At 44.5% G+C, this 18,846-nt stretch overlaps 3 protein-coding genes across 9 annotated transcripts in view; 1 reads left to right on the forward strand and 2 right to left on the reverse strand.

The window, feature by feature from the left end:
- Positions 1 to 6,133, forward strand: part of ankrd6b (ankyrin repeat domain 6b) — a 58,367-nt gene extending 52,234 nt beyond the window's left edge. For 4 of the 6 annotated variants that reach the window (XM_051072052.1, XM_051072051.1, XM_051072053.1 and 1 more), the window contains 2 exons: positions 3,342 to 3,624; positions 4,093 to 6,133. In XM_051072052.1, the coding sequence (XP_050928009.1) occupies positions 3,342 to 3,624; positions 4,093 to 4,682 (873 nt within the window). In that variant the 3' untranslated portion in view covers positions 4,683 to 6,133. The remainder of the gene's footprint in view (positions 1 to 3,341; positions 3,625 to 4,092) is intronic. The other 2 variants (XM_051072050.1, XM_051072049.1) reach the window with 2 other exon arrangements.
- LOC108899282 (LYR motif-containing protein 2) overlaps positions 1 to 8,054 on the reverse strand; it is a 21,629-nt gene extending 13,575 nt beyond the window's left edge. The window contains exons 1-3 of one of the 2 annotated variants that reach the window (XR_007813636.1): positions 7,965 to 8,054; positions 6,819 to 6,959; positions 6,162 to 6,478 (exon numbers count right to left, since the gene is read on the reverse strand). Coding sequence is in view for 1 of the 2 variants with exons in the window: in XM_018699657.2 (XP_018555173.1) it covers positions 6,398 to 6,478; positions 6,819 to 6,959; positions 7,965 to 8,009 (267 nt within the window). In the remaining variant the exon portion in view is untranslated. Of the gene's footprint in view, positions 1 to 5,637; positions 6,479 to 6,818; positions 6,960 to 7,964 lie in introns of those variants that run through there. The other variant, XM_018699657.2, reaches the window with a different exon arrangement.
- A 328-nt stretch (positions 8,055 to 8,382) lies between these two features.
- The window catches only part of LOC108899283 (midasin), a 66,207-nt gene continuing 55,743 nt past the window's right edge, over positions 8,383 to 18,846 (reverse strand). Inside the window, 15 exon segments of the mRNA XM_018699658.2 lie at positions 8,383 to 9,546; positions 9,628 to 9,770; positions 11,923 to 11,989; positions 12,609 to 12,723; positions 12,929 to 13,002; positions 13,295 to 13,469; positions 13,909 to 14,024; positions 14,924 to 15,013; positions 15,202 to 15,359; positions 15,527 to 15,700; positions 15,790 to 15,988; positions 16,078 to 16,179; positions 17,013 to 17,171; positions 17,252 to 17,562; positions 18,407 to 18,548. Of these exon segments, the coding sequence (XP_018555174.1) occupies positions 9,361 to 9,546; positions 9,628 to 9,770; positions 11,923 to 11,989; positions 12,609 to 12,723; positions 12,929 to 13,002; positions 13,295 to 13,469; positions 13,909 to 14,024; positions 14,924 to 15,013; positions 15,202 to 15,359; positions 15,527 to 15,700; positions 15,790 to 15,988; positions 16,078 to 16,179; positions 17,013 to 17,171; positions 17,252 to 17,562; positions 18,407 to 18,548 (2,211 nt within the window). The 3' untranslated portion in view covers positions 8,383 to 9,360.

Here is an 18,846-nt window from a genome sequence, read left to right on the forward strand (position 1 = left end):
ACGGGCCATGCAACGAGTTGCAAGGACCCTCTTGTTTTCGGTCTGTTTATTATTATTTATTATTATTAGGGCCCGAGCAACGAGTTGCGTGGGCCCAACGGGGCATGCAACGAGTTGCAAGGACCCTCTTGTTTTCGGTCTGTTTATTATTATTATTATTATTATTATTAGGGCCCGAGCAACGAGTTGCGGGCCCAACGGGGCCATGCAACGAGTTGCAAGGACCCTCTTGTTTCGGTCTGTTTATTATTATTATTATTATTATTATTATTATTATTATTTATTTTTTTCTTCTTTTTCCGCCTCTTAGATCGGCTTTTTGAGGGCCTTAACATGTGTGAAAACTTACCAAAATTTGCAGACGCGTCAGGCACGGCGAAAAATTTAATAATTTAGGGGTCTTGAGCATGGGCGTGGTAAAATGCCCTCGGTAGCGCCACCTACATTTTTAAACGGAACAGCCCCTCAAGCCCGTTGCGCCTAAAAATCTGAAAATCTGCACACATATGTAACATCCCATGACGCACCAAAAAGTCTCTTGGAGCCATATTCTAAACCCAACAGAAAGTATTTTTATTTTGACCGGAAGGTGAAAAAATTGTGTGTTTTTGGCCATTTCCAGGGGTCGCTTGAACGCGAACTAGTCCTAGACGCATTATCCGATTGACTTCAAAACTTAATAGTATGTTCTTAAGACATAGACGATGTTAAATTGCGGCAGATTTTGAGTTTTTGTTGAAGGGCGTGGAAGTTATGGCCCCTCAAAGTTCGATTACTCGCCACGAAACAGGAAGTTGCTTTATTTTTGCTATATTTCGGCCATACTTTGTCCAAACTGCATCAAACTTTACAGGATTGTTAATGGTACCTATCTGCACACATCCATATGTCAATATTCATACAATTGTTGTAGCGCCACCTATTTATAGCAGGAAATGACATATTTTATAGTGTGATGTCCAGTTTCTAGACGGGTGACCAGATTCACTTCAAATGTTGTCAGCCCCTCCTTGACAATTTTTGGAAGACTGGCTCCGAAAATTGTGAGTTTGGGTCGAAGCGTGTGCCGGTTCTGGCCCGTCAAAGTTCGGAAACCCAACTTCCTGTTTGAAACCTCAGATTTTGGGGTAACTTCCTGTTGCGACTCTCTACTTTATCCTACAGATGGAGCCATTGTATTACTCTTTGATGGGTTTTTGGAAGGGGGTCTCTGTGTGTGTGTGTCTGTGTGTGTGTGTTTGAGGGGGGAGGGGAAGAGGAGTTGATTGAGTCTGTGAGAAGCTGCCACAGGGAGGTTACAGTCAAGAGAGCCATGAGCTGTCACAGATGATGAGTTCTGAAAAATATTATCACAGAAAATAATTAGCATAAAAGCTTTTATTTTAAATTTGTTGCAACAAATTCAGGTTTCTTACAGCATTTTCCTTATTGAAAACTAAATTCTACCTGAAATGTATCAATAAAAATCTTCTTTTGCAGTTAATGTCACCAGTTTATAGTTTAGTTTTAATAGCATTCCCTGTCACTGATGTGCCTTTAATTATCGGTTCTATCAGGGATCATTTATGTGTTTATCTTACGGGGGTGAGCCACCTCACAGGTTGGTTATATTACCTGTTGACCTCAGCTCAGTGAGCTAAGACAATGTTTAATGCAGTGTTTTTTCTGATATGAAAATGGATATTATTCAGCACATCTAACCTCAGCAGGCCCCTCTTCAGAAACTCATATCTGCAGATGTCAAAGCTGGCTCAAAAAATTAAACTGGCTTCAAATTAATTTTAAGGAATTGTAGGTTATTTTGAATTCATGTAATCTTTCTCCATCACCCTTTCTGTTTCTTTCCATCTCTCTACTCATCTTCTCCCATATGTCTCCCCTTGACCAAAGCTGAGCGTGGATTGATGCTGTCTTTACAGTTTGGTTTTGATCAGTTAGGAAATTTCACACGGGGTCAGCTGATTTTTTCGTGTTACTCAGTGTACGGCGACAGGAAAAGTGCACTAGGTCCACGGGCGTCGAGGTGAACCAGCTGAATATAAGCCACTCAAGTTGACGACAAGTGCATTGAAAAGTAAAAGCTGCTGGCCTTTACCTTTTCTTTGTCAAAGCGCCTGTTCGGCAAGTAGTTAGTAAAGTAATATTTTCAGCCTTGTCCACAGTCTCATAACATGTTTAACAGGAAGCACAGCACGCTGGTTAAGCTCATGGCAAACTGTTACTAACAGCTAAAATGAAAGCTTGTCTGTATGTAGTCTAACTGGTTAGTTTGTCACTAATCTCCAAATTTTGCAAATTGCTATAAACTTCACTCTCTTAAACCAGTAACAGTCTGAGCTGGACTGATAGGGGTCTGTATGGATAAAGATAAAATCCTAATGATACCCATCCCTACAGCTGGTTAGTGGCTTCGCCCTGACTTTAGGCAGATGAGATATTCACTGTTCAAATAACTTCATTATAAGCCTTGTTTAAGCATAAATGATTTATATATGCACCCAATAACAGAACTTAAAAAAATGCTTTTGCTCAAAGCTCAAAGCTTTTAAACTCAAGTTAAAACTGAGTTTTATCTCCTTTTGGGAGGGGGTATCTGTGTGTGTGTGTGTGTGTGTGTGTGTGTGTGTGTGTGTTTGTGTTTGTGTTTGAGGGGGGAGGGGAAGAGGAGTTGATTGAGTCTGTGAGAAGCTGCCACAGGGAGGTTACAGTCAAGAGAGCCAAGAGCTGTCACAGATGATGAGCTCTGAAAAATATTATCACAGAAAATAATTAGCGTAAAAGCTTTTATTTAAAATTTTTACATCTCGTAAGTGTGAACTGTTACGCCAGCGTGTGCCCTGCGACCTGCGTTGACCCCGCGGTTGCCGGGGTCCCGCGGTCGCCGCTCCCCCGACGGGCGCCGGGTGCGAGGGCCCGTTCAACGCTGCTCGCAGCTTTAATTTGATTTGTTTTGGTCACCCAGAGACAACACAGTGTTCTGAGAACACGATCATCCATCCATCCAGCAGACTTAAAGCAACATTACTATTCACTGTGAGACAGACCTGTTGACTCTGGGTCCAGTGCTCCCTCTCTCTGAGCTCTGCTTTGGTCTCTACCAACTCCTGAGAAACACATCTGTCAGGCAGGCAGTGTATCAGAGCTGCTTCTCTGGTAACAGCTGCTGACTGATGCAGAGCCCAGACTGGACCTGAACACTGAGCTCCATGTGTGAAACTTGAAATTTTGATCAGTGCAGCCTCTGATTTTTTATGTGCAACAAATAAGACATGTACTGTACTTTAATGTTCCTGGCAGTGAATGTAACATCCAGTGCTGTCGTGTCCTCTGTGCTCTTTAAGCAGGCGTCTCTGGTCAGTGAACTGAAGAGCTGGTGTCTGTCCAAACTGCAGAACATGGAGGTCCGCTTCACAGGAGAGCCCAGCGGCACCAAGCTGCAGCGCTCCTCCTCTGCGGCCGAGGGCCTGAATGAAGCCGACGACGGAGCCGGCGTCGCCGCGCTGCCCGCCGCACACGAGCTCCACAACAGTCCTACGCTCCTGGACTTCAGCTGCGGGGAACCTGGTGTGGCAGAGGGGGGGTCAGCCAACCACTACTTTGTGGTCCATGTGGAGAGCTCTCCAGGTACAGCCCCAACCAACATTCTCATTCTCCACACACACACAGTCCTAAATGTTTACTGGTCCTCAATCCTCAGTTAAATACAAGTTACATCTAGATACATTTTCTTCAGCTGAAGACTTGACTTATTCTTTATTATGAATTGATAATAATGAACTTTATTTATATAGCACTGTTTAGACACAGAGTTACAGACTGCTTTACAGTAACAACTATGACATTTAGAATAATATCAAAGAAACAAGAACTTAAGTAACTAACCTTACTCCCTGTGAGACCACAACAGTTTTTACTCTGCAGTGGATGAAGGCTTATGGATTCTTTGATCGGACTCTGGTAGGAATAACTGCTGCTAGAGAACACCACCATCACTCAGGTGTTAGGAGTTATTCTGCGTGCTAATTGGCAGGATGCCATGACTAATGCTGTTCAGTGAATGTGCTCACTGAATCTCTTTTTAACATCCAACAGATGGTGAGAAGGCACATAACACTGACGTCACCTCTCCTGCGGCGGCTAGGAGGCCGCTGCCATCGGTCCAGGTGGTTCGGCCCAAGGAGCGTCCAGTGATCAGTGCTGACAGCCAGAGGAAGAACCAGGACCCGCAGGATGTCGACATGGGGGAGGTCAGCGCAAGTGGTGGCGGGGGCCACAGGGCCGGCAGCCTGTCTCCAGCCACAGAGCGCCGCAGCAGGACTGAAGCTGGCCTCAGAGGCAGGGAGCGAGGCTGGGACAGAGGGAAGCACCATAAAAAGCGTCCCCAGGCCAGGACTAATGCCAGAGGGGACACAGGGGTCAGGATTCTGGAGGTATTTGGAGACCAGCCCGCTGAGCCCTCCTTTGCACAGGAGAGGGAAAACATGCACGCCATTGAGGTGACTCAGTACTTCTTTGAGGCGGTGTCGACGCAGATGGAGCGCTGGTATGAGAGGAAGGTGCAGGAGGCGCGCTGGCAGGCCGATCTGAGGGCCCAGGCCGACAGAGCCGCCCTGATCGAAAGGATCGCTTATCTGGAGGACGAGCTGCGCATGCTCAGGACTAACAAACATGACGACTGCTGACACAGAAACATACCACAGCCAGGACCTGACACAAATCTGGACTGTCACATGGTCTCTTCCTGGACCACCACAGCTGTACCGAGTACATCACTGAGTCAGCCAGTGCTGTGGGGCCTGGATCCACTGCGTGGTGTCATAACGGAATATGGCTCATGTCTCAGTTCACTGATGGACTTAAAAAGTTCCACATCCAGATCCTGTCCCATCAGTCTCCGTGGGAGCAGTGAGCTGATGTGGTGAGATGTGTACATACGTGTAGAAATAGAGGCAGCTCTTGTTCACTGTGTCGTTAACAAACCAGTAAATGTAAAGCTAGATGTTAAAAGACTGATCTAATGTGCCATTTATGAGATAGATCCATCACATCAGACACCATCAACAGCACACACACACACACACACACACACACACACACACACACACACACACACACACACACACACACAGATTTGAAGAAAAGAAAGTGCACGGTGGATGCTCATTGGATCACAGTGAAGCTGAAGGAATGACAGTAGAATAAGCTCGTTGTTGGTGTCTGGATGCTGGAATCAGCTGTTTGACTGTAAAGGAAACAACCTACTGCTTATTTATGAAAATGTAGCTGAACTGACCGGATTACAAAAAACACAGTGAAGGTTTGTTGAAATATCAATATTTGTTTTTGCAGCATGTTGTGGTTTGTATGGAGGCTGGAGTCTGACGAACACAGTTTGTTTGTTTTAGTCTGATTAGGATGGGCATTCTGACTGGTAATGCAGCTATGCAGCCCCCATACACATACACACACAAATGTCCTCTGTTGTATTAACATGAATCAAATTTAAGATGACTTTTGAATTAAGAAGAAGTGCAAACAGTGGTCCACCCACGATGACTAGGTCAGACTGGCTTAGCCTGGGTCAGACTAGTTCAGTATCCGGCCTCTGGGGGGGGGACAAATGGAGCGTTTAAGATGTACCTCTGCATTTCTTTATTTAAAAAATTCAAAATCCTCTCGACATTAATGTGACTGCAAAAAGGGACGACTTGAACTGATAATAATGAAACACTGTGAGAGTGTGTTTTTGTTCAGTTGCTACAGCACACTCCGCTGACGTGACAAACCTGTGAGCTTCTTTCACTTCAAGCTAAAAAGTTGCTAATGTAAAAATTCCAGCTGGTGCTGTGACGTGTGTCGAAACCTTTCAATCTGACTACCTATAATCTGGTCTCCCAGAATGCCCCCTGCCAGGCAGGACAGTCCTGACATTAGAGGTGAATTCAGTCACAGTGTGGTGCATGAAGAAAGCTCAGAGTTGTGTTGCAGTATTACTGTCTGCTGTACATGTGATGTAGTGACTGTCTGCTCTAATATGTGGGTTAGTTTGACATGAACTCTGTGGATATGAATAATGCACTCTGTATGATGATGCCAGAAAACATATTTTGTATTAAAAAAAGATTGTTCTTAATGTGCCTGTAGTTTCGTCTTTTTAATACCTATAATATCATCAGTGTTCAGTCAGCCGCTCAGGTTCATCACAGGTGATGGAAACAAACTGTCTCTACCGTGCCGCAGGATCATGGTACCTGCAGATCGATAGCATCCATCCATCCCCTGACGACAACAGTGAGGGCTTTCCTCAGCACTCTTCTCAATGAAGACCGTCATGTGGTCTTTATTGAAAACCAGTCCAGCTGAGTCCGCAGTGGGGATTCCCAGCAGCTCGGAGCGATTAACTTCTGGCCAACGCCAGAGACTTCTGCAGCTCCTCCAGATGGTTGTTAGCTTGTGTGATCATCATACGAATGGCGTCCTGAAAGAATAATGAGAGGAACATCATCAGCAGCGATTTATACAGCGTTATTCATCCACATGAATATGGATATGATTTGGAAAGACACACACCTGTATACAGTCTCACAGCTGACAATACTTATCATATTCTAATAAACACATTTAATATTGTGCAGTCTTCCTCAGATCTGTGCCTCTACACGATCCTGTCTCTGAGCTCTCACAGTTCCTCCCTCCTCATTGCTTGGGTTTGACTCTGATGTCTGATGTGAGTTCTTTACTGTCATGGCAGGACAATGGGACAGTAAATGACCTGGCTATGTGATAGAAAGAAAAACACAGTCTTCCCATCTCTGTACCTGGTTTGTGGCGTCCTTATTCCTCTTGAACTCGGCTCTCGCCCAGTCTGCGAGGTACTTCCTGTCTGCCTCGTCTGGTACCTGTCGTATGGTCCTCAGCATGTTTCTGTAAATCCCCAACACCCTCTGCCTCTGTAAGAACTGAGAACAACTCAGCAGTTTAGACACATCCTTCTATGATGGGAGGAACACTGTGTTTCTGACAGTGAGGGGTTTAAATGATAAGACCAGGATTCCTGGGAGTGGTTTCATATCAAGCACAGTCTGTCTCAGGTAGAAAACAGCTGGTGAGACTGACATTAAGCCTGGAAACAAACTCTCCCAACAGTCTGGAGGGAGGTGTCTGAAATTAAGCCTGAGTTACTGCAGTTAGCAAAGATAAATACAAACCCACCAGCCTTTACCTGGAGGTCTACACACATACACATCACATATCCATTAATAGACATATACTTCCATTATTTATCTTCATAAAAGCAAATTAAAGATTTGTCGTGTTTTGACGTTTTTTTTTTTAATATCCACACTCAGACCTGCTTATTCATGTAATTCTCCAATCAGACAATCAATAGCAGCAGTGTGATGTATAAAATCCTGCAGATCAAAAACAGCCTTTACTCAGAATGGAGCCAAAAACAAAAAACATTCAGTTAAGTGAGAGAGGTCAGAGGTCATGGTCAGACTGGGTGGAGCTACAGTAACTCAGATAACTACTCTTTACAACTGTGGTGAACAGAACAGAAGAACAACACCTCCATCTTGGAGGCAGATGGACTACAACAATGTCGGACCACATCAGGTTCCACTACCGTCAGACAGGTACAGACATCTGAGGCTGCAGTGGACACAGGCTCACCACAACGGAACAGTTATTAATGTTCAAATTAACGTTATCTTAATGGTCTCGCATTATCAAGTCAACCCTGAACCGAGAACCTGATCAGTTCTCCCGCTGCCAGCAGCCTGACTCAGAGAGCTGGCTGCTTCACATGAAACACAGCTCTGCCCTGGATCTTAAAAACAGCTGAAAAACAACCTCTCACGCTGTGGCGGCCAGCATGATACAGATACAGCTCCTACAGTCTGTCCACCAGTTCAGCTTTTACATAGGAACAAATGTCCTCTTCTACTGCTGCAAGAACTTACCTGTTTCAAAGACAGAGCCGCGGGTGGTATCCTTGAAATCGCCATATTTGATGCAGCAGGCGGATGTTGTGATGCCGCTAATACACGCTGATTGGTTTATCTCCCCCTGGTGGAGAGGAGGAGGATAGCAGCCTGCGGAAATCGCTGGTAAAACTTGAAGACCCCTTTCACGGCAGCCATTTTAGCAGTTTTCAGCACGGATGGTAGAGATAATAATATATAATAATAATAAATAATAATAATACAACTTTTACAAGGTCCAGGATCTTGAAGGCTGACTGTCATGATGAATGTTCTCTCTCTATCTACACAAACACACACATACTGTCTAAATGCAACATATTCAAAACATAGGATAGTTCAGGGATTGTCAAATGTCTGTAGTACAAGTTTCTGCGAGCACAGGCACAGACAGAGCAGCCTTGTAAACGGTTTATTGTCAGGATCATTCATGTCATGGTTTAACAGATGGATGCAATGAAGAAACAATCTCTTAAATATGACCAATATCTGTGTGTGTGTGTGTTTTTTTTTAAATGTATGTCCACGTTACAAAACACAGGTGATAAAAGACATTTCATCAACACCTACTCCTCACAGACACAGTGAAGCAGCAGAAGTCACACAGTATGGATGGAAGATCAGCACAGTAGATATGTTGTCTTTTAACCACAAAAACTGGTAATACTGGGGCATTTATTCAAAACTGGGACCTGCAGTCCCTGTGCTTCAAAGTACATGAGATCTGAACTTCTAAAAATCTTGACAAAGCCTCTGATCCATCACCCCAACAGCTGATTCCGGCGTGAAGTGAAATGCAATACTGTTTTCCTCTCCAAGGCACATTTTTGAGTTCCTCCGAATGTCAGTCATGACCACACCAACATGCTACTATTAGGTCATGACGTTCTTTTACACAAAACACAGCTCTGTACATCTGTTGATGTGTTCACATTGAAGGTGAATGATTTGATGATCTTCGTAGCACTGACTAGAACATCCACACAAACAAACAAACAAACAGAGTTAGGGAGTATTGTACAAGGTGGACAGAGGTATTTACCGACTCTTCACTGAGGTGGTTCACACGCAATGAAATCACATTTTTCTTTTTATCATTTCATCTGAGACGTGCAAGCAAAAGCAATCCTCGTTACATTACAAAAGAAACAGAGAGATCCCCTGATAACAAAGATAAAACAGCAAAGGTTGCTATTAAACTCTACTAAAATCTACAGTAAAAATAAGAAAATAAAGGCACATGTACAGCGGCAAATCCGGCTTTTTTTTTTTTTTTTCTTCTTCAGTTCTGACTGAGAAGCTAGCAGCAGAGTGGTGTTGTGCAGTTGGTTGCTGCCCACTTCTTCTTCCCTGTGAAAGATGGCTTCTCATTGGTCTACTGGTCGGCTGCCGTGACAAGTTCAAACCACTGCCTGAGTGCGTCGCTCAGGGTCTCTGGCAGGGTGTTGACATCTCGCAGGATGACGTAGAAGGGGAAGGGGAACTCTTCCATGTAGGAGCGGATCTCTGGGAGTTCTCCCGGCCCTTTGAATATGGGCACCTTGATGTCAAGGATGGAGTCCTACAACACAGGGCCAGAGTTTAGTTACACTTTGTGTACAGAAATGAAGAAAATGAAACGGTCAAATTCTGCTTTTCTTACCCGCGAGTTGGGATTGTCGAGTACCACAAAGATGACAAACACGTTTGCGCTGCGTGCTGCCCGCACAGCTGCCGTCACCCGCTCCTTCCCCTCCAGGAAGAGCCCCCTGCCGTCAGACACAATGACCAGCAGCTGGGCCGTGTCTGTGGAGGGAGGTCAGAGGTCAGAGAGGAACAGTAATAAAATGACACAGCTCATCATGTAGACAGTTTTGTTTGCATGAACCAAATTTTCCACAACTAACAGTGATGTCACAGAGTACACTTCTACATCACAGAGGCAATGGGAGAAGTTCAATCACTGGAGGTCAGTGAAACTAGCATGGCTCCCTGTCCTCACTCACAGCTGGGTCCCTGGTTGGAGAAACAACTGACCAATCAGAGCTGAGTAGGCACGACTAAGAATGGGGATCTAATCTTTCTATATAGCTGGCAATTACATCGGCACCACCGAGAAAAACTGTGACAAAAATGGCCAAAAGGCTTGGATGAGATGAGATGGACCCAGCTGTCCACAAAGTACAACGGCAATGCAACAAAAATATGAACACGCTTGTAGGTTGCAGGACTACAGCTAGCTCCTCATCAGCAGCAGGGCCACCACTGCAAGATCGCATGTGTTAAAAAATATATCTAAAATTTAAAAACACTGACATTCTGGTCCGACTTTCAGACGTTTGGGGTCGACGTCTGTCCATGTATGATTCTGCAGAGACTTCTAACACCTGTAGGAGCTTTTGCTGCACTTAACGCAGCGACTCTGCTCTGTGTCCAGATACAGGCACACAGGAGAGGAGAGAAACACGACCACACACGAGACACAAGATTCTCACACTGAGCTCAAATGAAATGAGTGCACATAAATGAGTTGAATAATAAATAAATAATAAAATATTTCATTTTATTAATTTTGCCTTGGGATTTTGGCAGGGCAGAGGCTCATGTTGGAGGAGCAGGCTGCCAGAGTCAGGGTGTCTAGGCAATGCTTCCTTGCGTTGGGGCCATGGAGAGACGCGGTGTTTCTCAGGGCATCTCATCTCATTGGGTTCGACCCCCCCCTCACAACACAAGGTGGCGTTGACTGATACTTGACCCTCGGGATGGGGGGCAGTGTGGCGGCACAGAGCAGTGAGAGGGCTCTGGACTGCACAAGAAAGGATGGAGCACATAGATGTGCTGGAGCTCTGTGTGATGCAGATTCCTGTCATGTTCTCGTGTGGTCCAACAAGAAGTCTGTGCTTTAATAAAATTCTTTCTCTTGCCAATAATGATGCAAATGCTGTCATATTCTTTAATTTAATGTGCAGTGATTATGGTTGAACATTAATTGGAACCTAAAAAATAGCCGTCCAAATGTTTTGTATAAAGTTTCTGCCTGTGGATTTGGAGACATGTTGAAAAATCCTTGTAGGTGGATAGATAAAGACAGGACCAGAATATCTGAGCCAAGTCTTCTGTAGCACATTGATGTCTATTGTAAGTCTCGTCTTGTAAATGACCATATTTTTCAAGAATGTGGCTTTTGAACAGTGGATATGAAGGAGGACTGAATCAGCTAGCGGGATCTTTAAAATACTCCATACTCAAAAATATGAGGTATAAGACCACTGAGGGGGAGGGCAGTGTCCAATACACATTTCAGCCTTGACTTTGGAGACATTGGGATATTTAGGACTGTGGGACTGAGCAATGTGACGTACCTGAATACATACTGAATTGGAAAAAAAAAAAAAAAAATCGGTACAGTGGTAATACAAGGAAGGAAGTGTTAGCTCCACCGAGGTTTTTATGGCTTTAACAATGATGTGTTTTTTCTTGGAGCACATGTCTCTGATCCTGGGACTTCCTTGTCTCTCTCTGTGTCACACCAGAGGTTTGTTTAATGGAAATCAGATTCTTTTCAAGCAGCCACACTAACTGGCAAGTACTAAAACATTTATCAACCAACAAGATATTTGTAATGGAACCTGATTCAGCCTGATCATTGATCATCAGCACTTATACTGATATTTTTGATATTCTGATATTCAGCAAAGTAAGATATCAATAACTGAACCAATATTGCTGTCTAAACTTTGGTACTGTAATAACACCAAGCTCTACAGTGTAAAGAACAGACGGGTGCTTTACAGTCTCTCCAGTCAATTCATGCGTTTGGAGCTGAAATGGCTTTTGCTCTGATTTGCTTGCAAACAGCACAGAGGTCTTATAGCACAGCAAATGTTCAGTACCATGAGCTGGTACAGTCACAGCAGTCTTCCAGCAAAATAAATCAATATATACAATGAGTCATTACCTGAGTTTATAGATCCTGGAATCTGCTGTCGAGCTGCTAGAAACATTTTGGTTGAGGTCTCCAAAAACTAGAGAGGAGATGAAAAGGGAGTCAGTCACACCAGAGCACACACAACAATTCATTTACATTAAAAAAATAAGAAAAAGAAAAAGTGATTATATTTCAAATGTCTCATCACATACAGAACTGTGGTTGATATGATAGTTTGCTTTTTCCTTGTCTTCATCTGTAACATTAAAAGGTTTAGACTTTCATAAGCACTCCTCTTCATTAAAAAAAAAAAAAAAAAAAAAAAAAAAAAAAATCAGAATCCTGTGTGACTAAGGGGCGAGTAAATTAAAACATTCTGTACACTTGGGTTAGAGCACTGCTATATACATTTACAAAATGGTTATCTAACAGTAACACCTGGAGAAACCATGGAGACATCCCATTTCTAACTCACACAAAAATGTCAACCCACAGTACGCCACCTAGTGGCTGGATTTCTTAGAAGAGAAAAATGACTGACTCTTATTTCATCTGTAAATGGAACCACACAGGAGACGTCTTAAACTAACCAAAACTCACTAAACCTGGATTTTCTCCAGGTGTCAGGACATGACACATGATTTGTTATAATGTCTATAATGGAGCACTCTGATTATAGTAAACCTGAACAAGAACAGAGGATGGATGATTCCCACCTGTGCTATTCTGGTCTTCTTCTGCTGGAACTGACAGAGTCTGAGTATCCGAGCCCCTGACTCGTCATTGAACTGCTGCTGGAAGGGGTGGAGCAGCTGCACCTGCTCACCAAAGCTGGACACATGAGCAGACATTAAGCATGTTAGCTTCCCATCCAATACATGTACAGCGTGTGTATCACAAACTGTATGTTTCAGTTGATGTTTGTTACATGGCTCCATATTTCTTCATATGTTTGTCTTTTCTTGCACCACTACATCACTTTCTATTTGTGCATCACCATTGTGCAAATCAACTTAAAACAAGAACAGCATCTTACCTGCACACAGACACCTGTCCGACCTCCAGCAGAGTGAGAGCATTGATGATCACTGACAGTGATTCAAACGCCAGCTGCACCATAAACACAGGAGGAAAGAGACCAGACAGCAGTAAGTCATATTCAGCATTAACAGAAGTCAGTATTGATCAGAGTGCTTCTGGTGTAACCTGTGTACACTTTGAACAGCTCTCAAGCTCTTTTCTGCCAGCATTAAAGACTCTGCTGCCTTGAGCACTGACTCCGTCTGATGATTTTTGACCACCGATAAGAAGATATTTTTGAACAACTGAACAAAACTGAATACTTAGAATTTTGTTCCAGTGACCAGGGACCTTGGTTCCAAGACAGGGTCTCCCCTCTTACCTGTTTGGAGTGGTTGTCCACCATGCTGGAGGAATCATCCACAGCCAGACAGATGTGGTACTCTCTCTTGCTGGGCTTGGTCCTCCTCAGCCAGATCTTGTCTTTCCGGAACTGACTGGCGATGTAGGGGATCACCTTCCTCATGTTGAGACGCTTCCCTGTGCGGTAATCACCTCTGTGGAGCAGTGCAACACCACCAAACATTAGCTTAACTTACTCTCCCTCTATGTTTCAGCACAGAGGAGGAACAATAACTCATAGTTCACTGTAACAACTCGTATGACTCACTACTCTACATACAGTGGCTTCAGAAAGTATTCAGACCCCTTTCCTTTTCCTTTTCTATTGTGTTGTAGAAGGCATACACACGTCAGGACAGAAACCAAACCATGGAGTCTGGGGAACTCTCTGTAGAGCTCTGCATAGATCAGATCAAGGCTCTAAAAGCATTTCTAAATGTCCTCTGCAGAGATGGAGAAGCTGCTGGAAGGACGACCGTCTCAGCATCACTGTTCAACAAGTGACAGGGTGAATACTCTCTGACGCCACTGTAAACTCCAGCCTCCATCTTTCCACTGCAGCTGTCATGGTGTTTTGAGCGTGTTGGTACTGACTTGAGTTTGGTAGCCTGTGTGGGCTCCAGGATGAGGCGGAGCTGCTCACACAGCTGCTGAGAGAGAGCGGAGGTCAGAGTCTGGTACTGATGCCACATGGAGGCCGCTGCACTCTCCTGGAACAAGAACACATGAGTCACAAATTACAACCTGGGCTTCATACCATTACTGACACTGACATTTATTGACTCATGTGACTCTATGACCGTCACATGACAGCATTGGTGACTAATAACCTGAATGTGAACTCTCACAATGGACATTAATAGTACTTTTGAGGTCACAATATAGTGATTTACACACTTACAGTTCAGGCACGCAAATAAAATGTAACTGCATTGTAACAGAGAGTGACTTCAGATACAGCCTCAGGGAGTTGTTGACCACTAGTAGCACTATGGAGCAAAGTTTTTCTGAGTGGGTCCTTGTTGAACATGGACACACATTCCCCCCAATAATTTTGTGCTATTCCACTGACCTACAGGTGGCCATAATGTGCTAAACACATATGGGGAAAAAGAAGACTGCTAACAAACGTGGATGTAAACAAGGTAGGATTTACTACTGTGATACTGAATACTTAATTGAGGAAATGACCTCTAGGATACACTGCAGTGAGCAGAAGCTCCACAGAGCTCCCTGAACTGTCTGGGGACTCCCCCACTACTCAGACCCATAGACTGTTCTCTATGATCAGGTGCCTTTGACTTAGCACCTTTAGATTTACCATGCCCTGGATGACAGGCAATCTAGTCCAGATTGTGTCCCTGTAAGGGTTATGGTTAGCTTCATCAAGAACTACTTGACTGAGATTCTACTGAGATAAATAATTATTAGATTTGATAATGACATGGCAATATTTGACACAAAATACAACTTAGGTTAAAGTATTCTGAATAGAAAAGCATCATGTTGTATTTTGCAGGCAGATTACAGTACAGTTGTTTGTGTTCTTGAACTAAGGTCACTGAGTGTTTGTGTGGAGTGGAGCAGGAGCCAGTGGGTCGGGCCTCACCTCCTCCTGAGTCCCTGGAGCCAGTTTGTGCCAGGCCTCCAGCTGCAGCTCCATCTCCCTCCTCATCTCTTCTGGATCTCTCTCTTCTTTCTGCAAACAAACACATGTCCACAGGCGCGGCTTTTAGGTCACCACTCTCTTACTGCCTCCACAAATTAAGGGTAACAACAGAGTCTGCCAGCAGCTGAGCAAAGACCCAAGAGTGTTTGTGTAAGACAGAGGAGGAATAAGAAGAGTGAGGGTGAGTGAAAGCTGTCTGTGTTATAGCAGTGGTCTACCTGCATGGTGTCCAGCAGCAGCTCAGGAACAGTGTGAATTGTGGATTCTCTGCTTCTCTCTGCTTGCTCTTCCTCTCCGTGACGGTGACGGTCCTTCCATCTCTCCTGCTCCTCCTCCTCTCCCTGCCTCTGCACCTCCATCTCTCCACTGTCCACACCTGCATGAGAAGAGGAGGAGGAGAAGTCAGGGCACATGCGAGTTTCGCGAAACCAAAACTAGGAATTCTGGGTGTATTTTGAAACACTATCTGTAACATGCCAAACCCAGTCTGTTTAATCACTGTTATATTCTGGAACAAATCAGCAGGAGCGGATGTGTTGACACCTTTCTGGGAGGCCTTCGTAGAGTCCAGCTGCTCAGGCTTCAGTTCCTGCACCTCAGCGGCTTGGAGGTCTTCTTCCTGGTCCTCTGTTTCCATGGCGACATCCCCATCGTTCTGATCTTCTTCCTGGTCCTGCTGAGGCCCTGCGGTTTTTTGCTGGTCTGCAGTGGCCACATCTGAAGAGAGAAAGAGACGCAGATTCACTCATCACTCATCCACTTAAAAGACCTGGGGTTATTTCAAATGTTGTCATGTGATTACTGACCATATGTCTGAGTGTCGTAGGCTGTCTCTCCCTGTTTGATGTGCTGGTACAGGTCTGACTCTTGCTGGGCGTCACTCTGCCTGCTGTCTGCAGCTGTGTCCTCGCTGCTCTCCACCGTACGCAGGCGCTTGTTGACGTGATCATTGTAGTCGCCTGTAGATCGCTCGTTGTCCGCCTGGCCTGGTTTTCTCTTGAAGCTCTGGAACAGTACAGTTTTAAAAACAATGTGACAAGATGGATTGAAAAACAGAGGGAAGCAGAAGTAGAGATTCAGCAGATAAGACGTACCTGAGTCTTGCTCTGAGTCTGTGTCTGTGCAGCCATTCTTGCTGTCAGCTTTGACTGGTGGCCCTCTGACTGACTGGCATCAGCTGCCCCACTCCCATGCTCCTAACAGACAGGAAAAAGAGTTTGGATTTTATCCTCTGCAGGAGGATGAGGTGATCCTCTCAGAACACTGCTTATTCACAGCACAATAGAATGGTTAAGAAGCGTCTCAGATGGTCTGGCTGAAACCTTTTCAGACCTTAAACCACATCCTGAGGGTTGTGGTTTAAGTGTGATGCACTTCAGACCGGTGAAGTGCAGAACAGGGTTGCAAAATTCTAAATTCTAAAAATTTTAAAACTTTCAATGGGAATAAACTGGAAATTTGCAAAACTGCAAGTGAACTTAAATGTAGTTGGAAAAACATCTTGCAGTATAACCTTGCTTAAAATAAATTTAGTTGAATTTCTACCCTGCATTGTGCATTCCTCCTTCACGTGCACAGATCATTTAGAAAATCCAGCACACTACAGCAGGACTACTGCATCTGAGCCCACTGACTACACCCAGTCAAATCAGTTATAATATGACTGATTTGATCTGTGTTGTTAAAGATTAACCAGCAAAAAATAAATCAAAATGTATTTATACAGTAGCTAGCTAGTCTGTAAATCAGATATGTTAACTATAAGTTAGCTAACACCATGTTTATGTGCTTTATTCAACATTCATCTTCCTTTGATCGCTGATCGGCTGTACCCTGCCTTCTCTCCAGGACCTGTACACCTCCAGGACCCTGAGGCGGACAGGAAAGATCATGGCCGACCCCTCCTACCCCGGTCACAAACTTTTCAAGACACTCCCTTCTGGCAGGAGGTTGTGGTCCATCAAAACCAAAACCTCAGTCGCAGCCCTGGTGCTGAATGAAGTGTGGAGTGAGATGGTTAGAGGTGTACCTCTTTAGCTTGGTCTCTCTCTGATGCCTCTCCTGCCAGCTCCACAGCTGTATCACTCTGGACGTTCTGCTCCCCAGTCTGACCGTCTGTGTCATGTTCCTTCCTTTCAGCTGACTCAGGCTGCTCATCATCCTCACCCCCACCTTCCTCCTCTTCATCCTGTGAGCACGACAAGTCATAAGAGAGAAATACAGCAGAACTATGTGCGAGTAGGTACAGTAGTTTCTGCACATACACACCTCTGGTTTACGTCCTTTGTCGTTCAGAAGGTCTTCATCTCTTCCTGCCTCCTGTCCTCTCTCTTTCTCCCTCTCCTCTCCCTCTTCGTCTTTCTCGGCAGACTCCTCGTCTGCCTCTGCTCTCTCTCCCTCCCCCTCCCCCTCCTCCCCCTCCTCTTCAGTCTTGGGCTCCTGATCCTTCTCCTCTCCTGATTGGTCCATTTCGTCCTCCTGCATCTCCTCTGCTCCCTGCTCCTCCTCTCCGTCTTTCTCTCCGTCCTCCACCTCATCCAGGTCCATGGCTTTCTCACTGATGTCCAAGGGGTTCTCCTCTGAGGATTTAAGTGCACACAGACAGTGTTACAGGTGCTACACACAGGATTACTCACTAGGGCTGAAAATATTACTCAATAAATACGAATTAATTAACACATTTAATTGAGAGCAATTTTGATAATTAATATGTGGAGATTAAACACCAGCCACTAGCTAATATTCCAGAGGATTTGCTGCTTTGTTATTTTCTAAAAACAATTTCGAACTGCTACAAATGATGAATTTCACTATCAGTAACTAACAGGGTTGGGCAGTCTCAACTTGAGATTTTTGATGAGCAATACTCTGTCAAGACAGGAGGACTGGCTGTCTGACACTGTTTGAGAAAAGAGTCTGATGGTGTCAGATGAAGGAGACTTCCACTTGCAGCTTCCAACAAACAGGAGGGAATAACATATGGTATTAAACAATCAGGGTTTGGTCTAGCTCTGATATGATTTATGAATTTGACACTTTTAAGCATCAATCGATTGGACAGCAACCACTAAAAAGAGAGAGAGAGGGAGAGAGAGAGAGAGAGAGAGAGAGAGAGAGAGGGAGGGAGAGAGAGAGAGAGAGAGAGAGAGAGAGAGGTGGTTGAGTGAACTATAGAGTGAATGAAGAGAGGGAGCAGTTAGATTTCCTTCTAAATGGATTAAACTGCCATTTCAGTTCTGACCAGTCTCTCTGTTCCTGCTGCTGAGAAGCTGAGAAGCCCTCTCTCTAATGCTCTCTGACCTCTGTCCCACTGTTACTGCATGCTCATTAACTTAAAAATGGGTGAAAAAGTATATAAAAAAAACTTCAAATATTCCAGCAGTGTTCCTGGTTCTGTTTGGAGACAGTGGCCTCAGGTCTCACCGTCACACTCGCCCTCTCCATCGTCTCCAGCTTCATCATCCTGGTCCAGGTTGAGATCGTCAGGCAGATCCATGGCCTCAGGCTCAGGTCTCTTGTCCTGCTGACCGTGGTAGGGATCCACTTCGTTCTCATCAAACTCCCTCTAAGAAACAGCAAGAGCGCCGATCAGACACAGCAAAGCAATAACAATGAGAGGAGGTCTGAAATATCTCACACCAACCCTGCACTAAATTCTAAAGGTCTCATAAGTGAAATGAAAAAGTGAAATGATAAGACCGAGCAGAGCACTGTAGGCTGAATTTAATCATCTGCTCAGCTCATTTCAGCACTGACTGCTTAATATTTTCCTATGGCTATTTGTGTTTACTGGTGAGTTTGACCAAGCTACAGTAGGCTACAATTGGTCACATATGGTTGGCCTGCCAGCCAATCAGAAAAGA

Source organism: Lates calcarifer, linkage group LG7_1, assembly GCF_001640805.2.
Source record: "Lates calcarifer isolate ASB-BC8 linkage group LG7_1, TLL_Latcal_v3, whole genome shotgun sequence".
NCBI lineage: Eukaryota > Metazoa > Chordata > Actinopteri > Centropomidae > Lates > Lates calcarifer.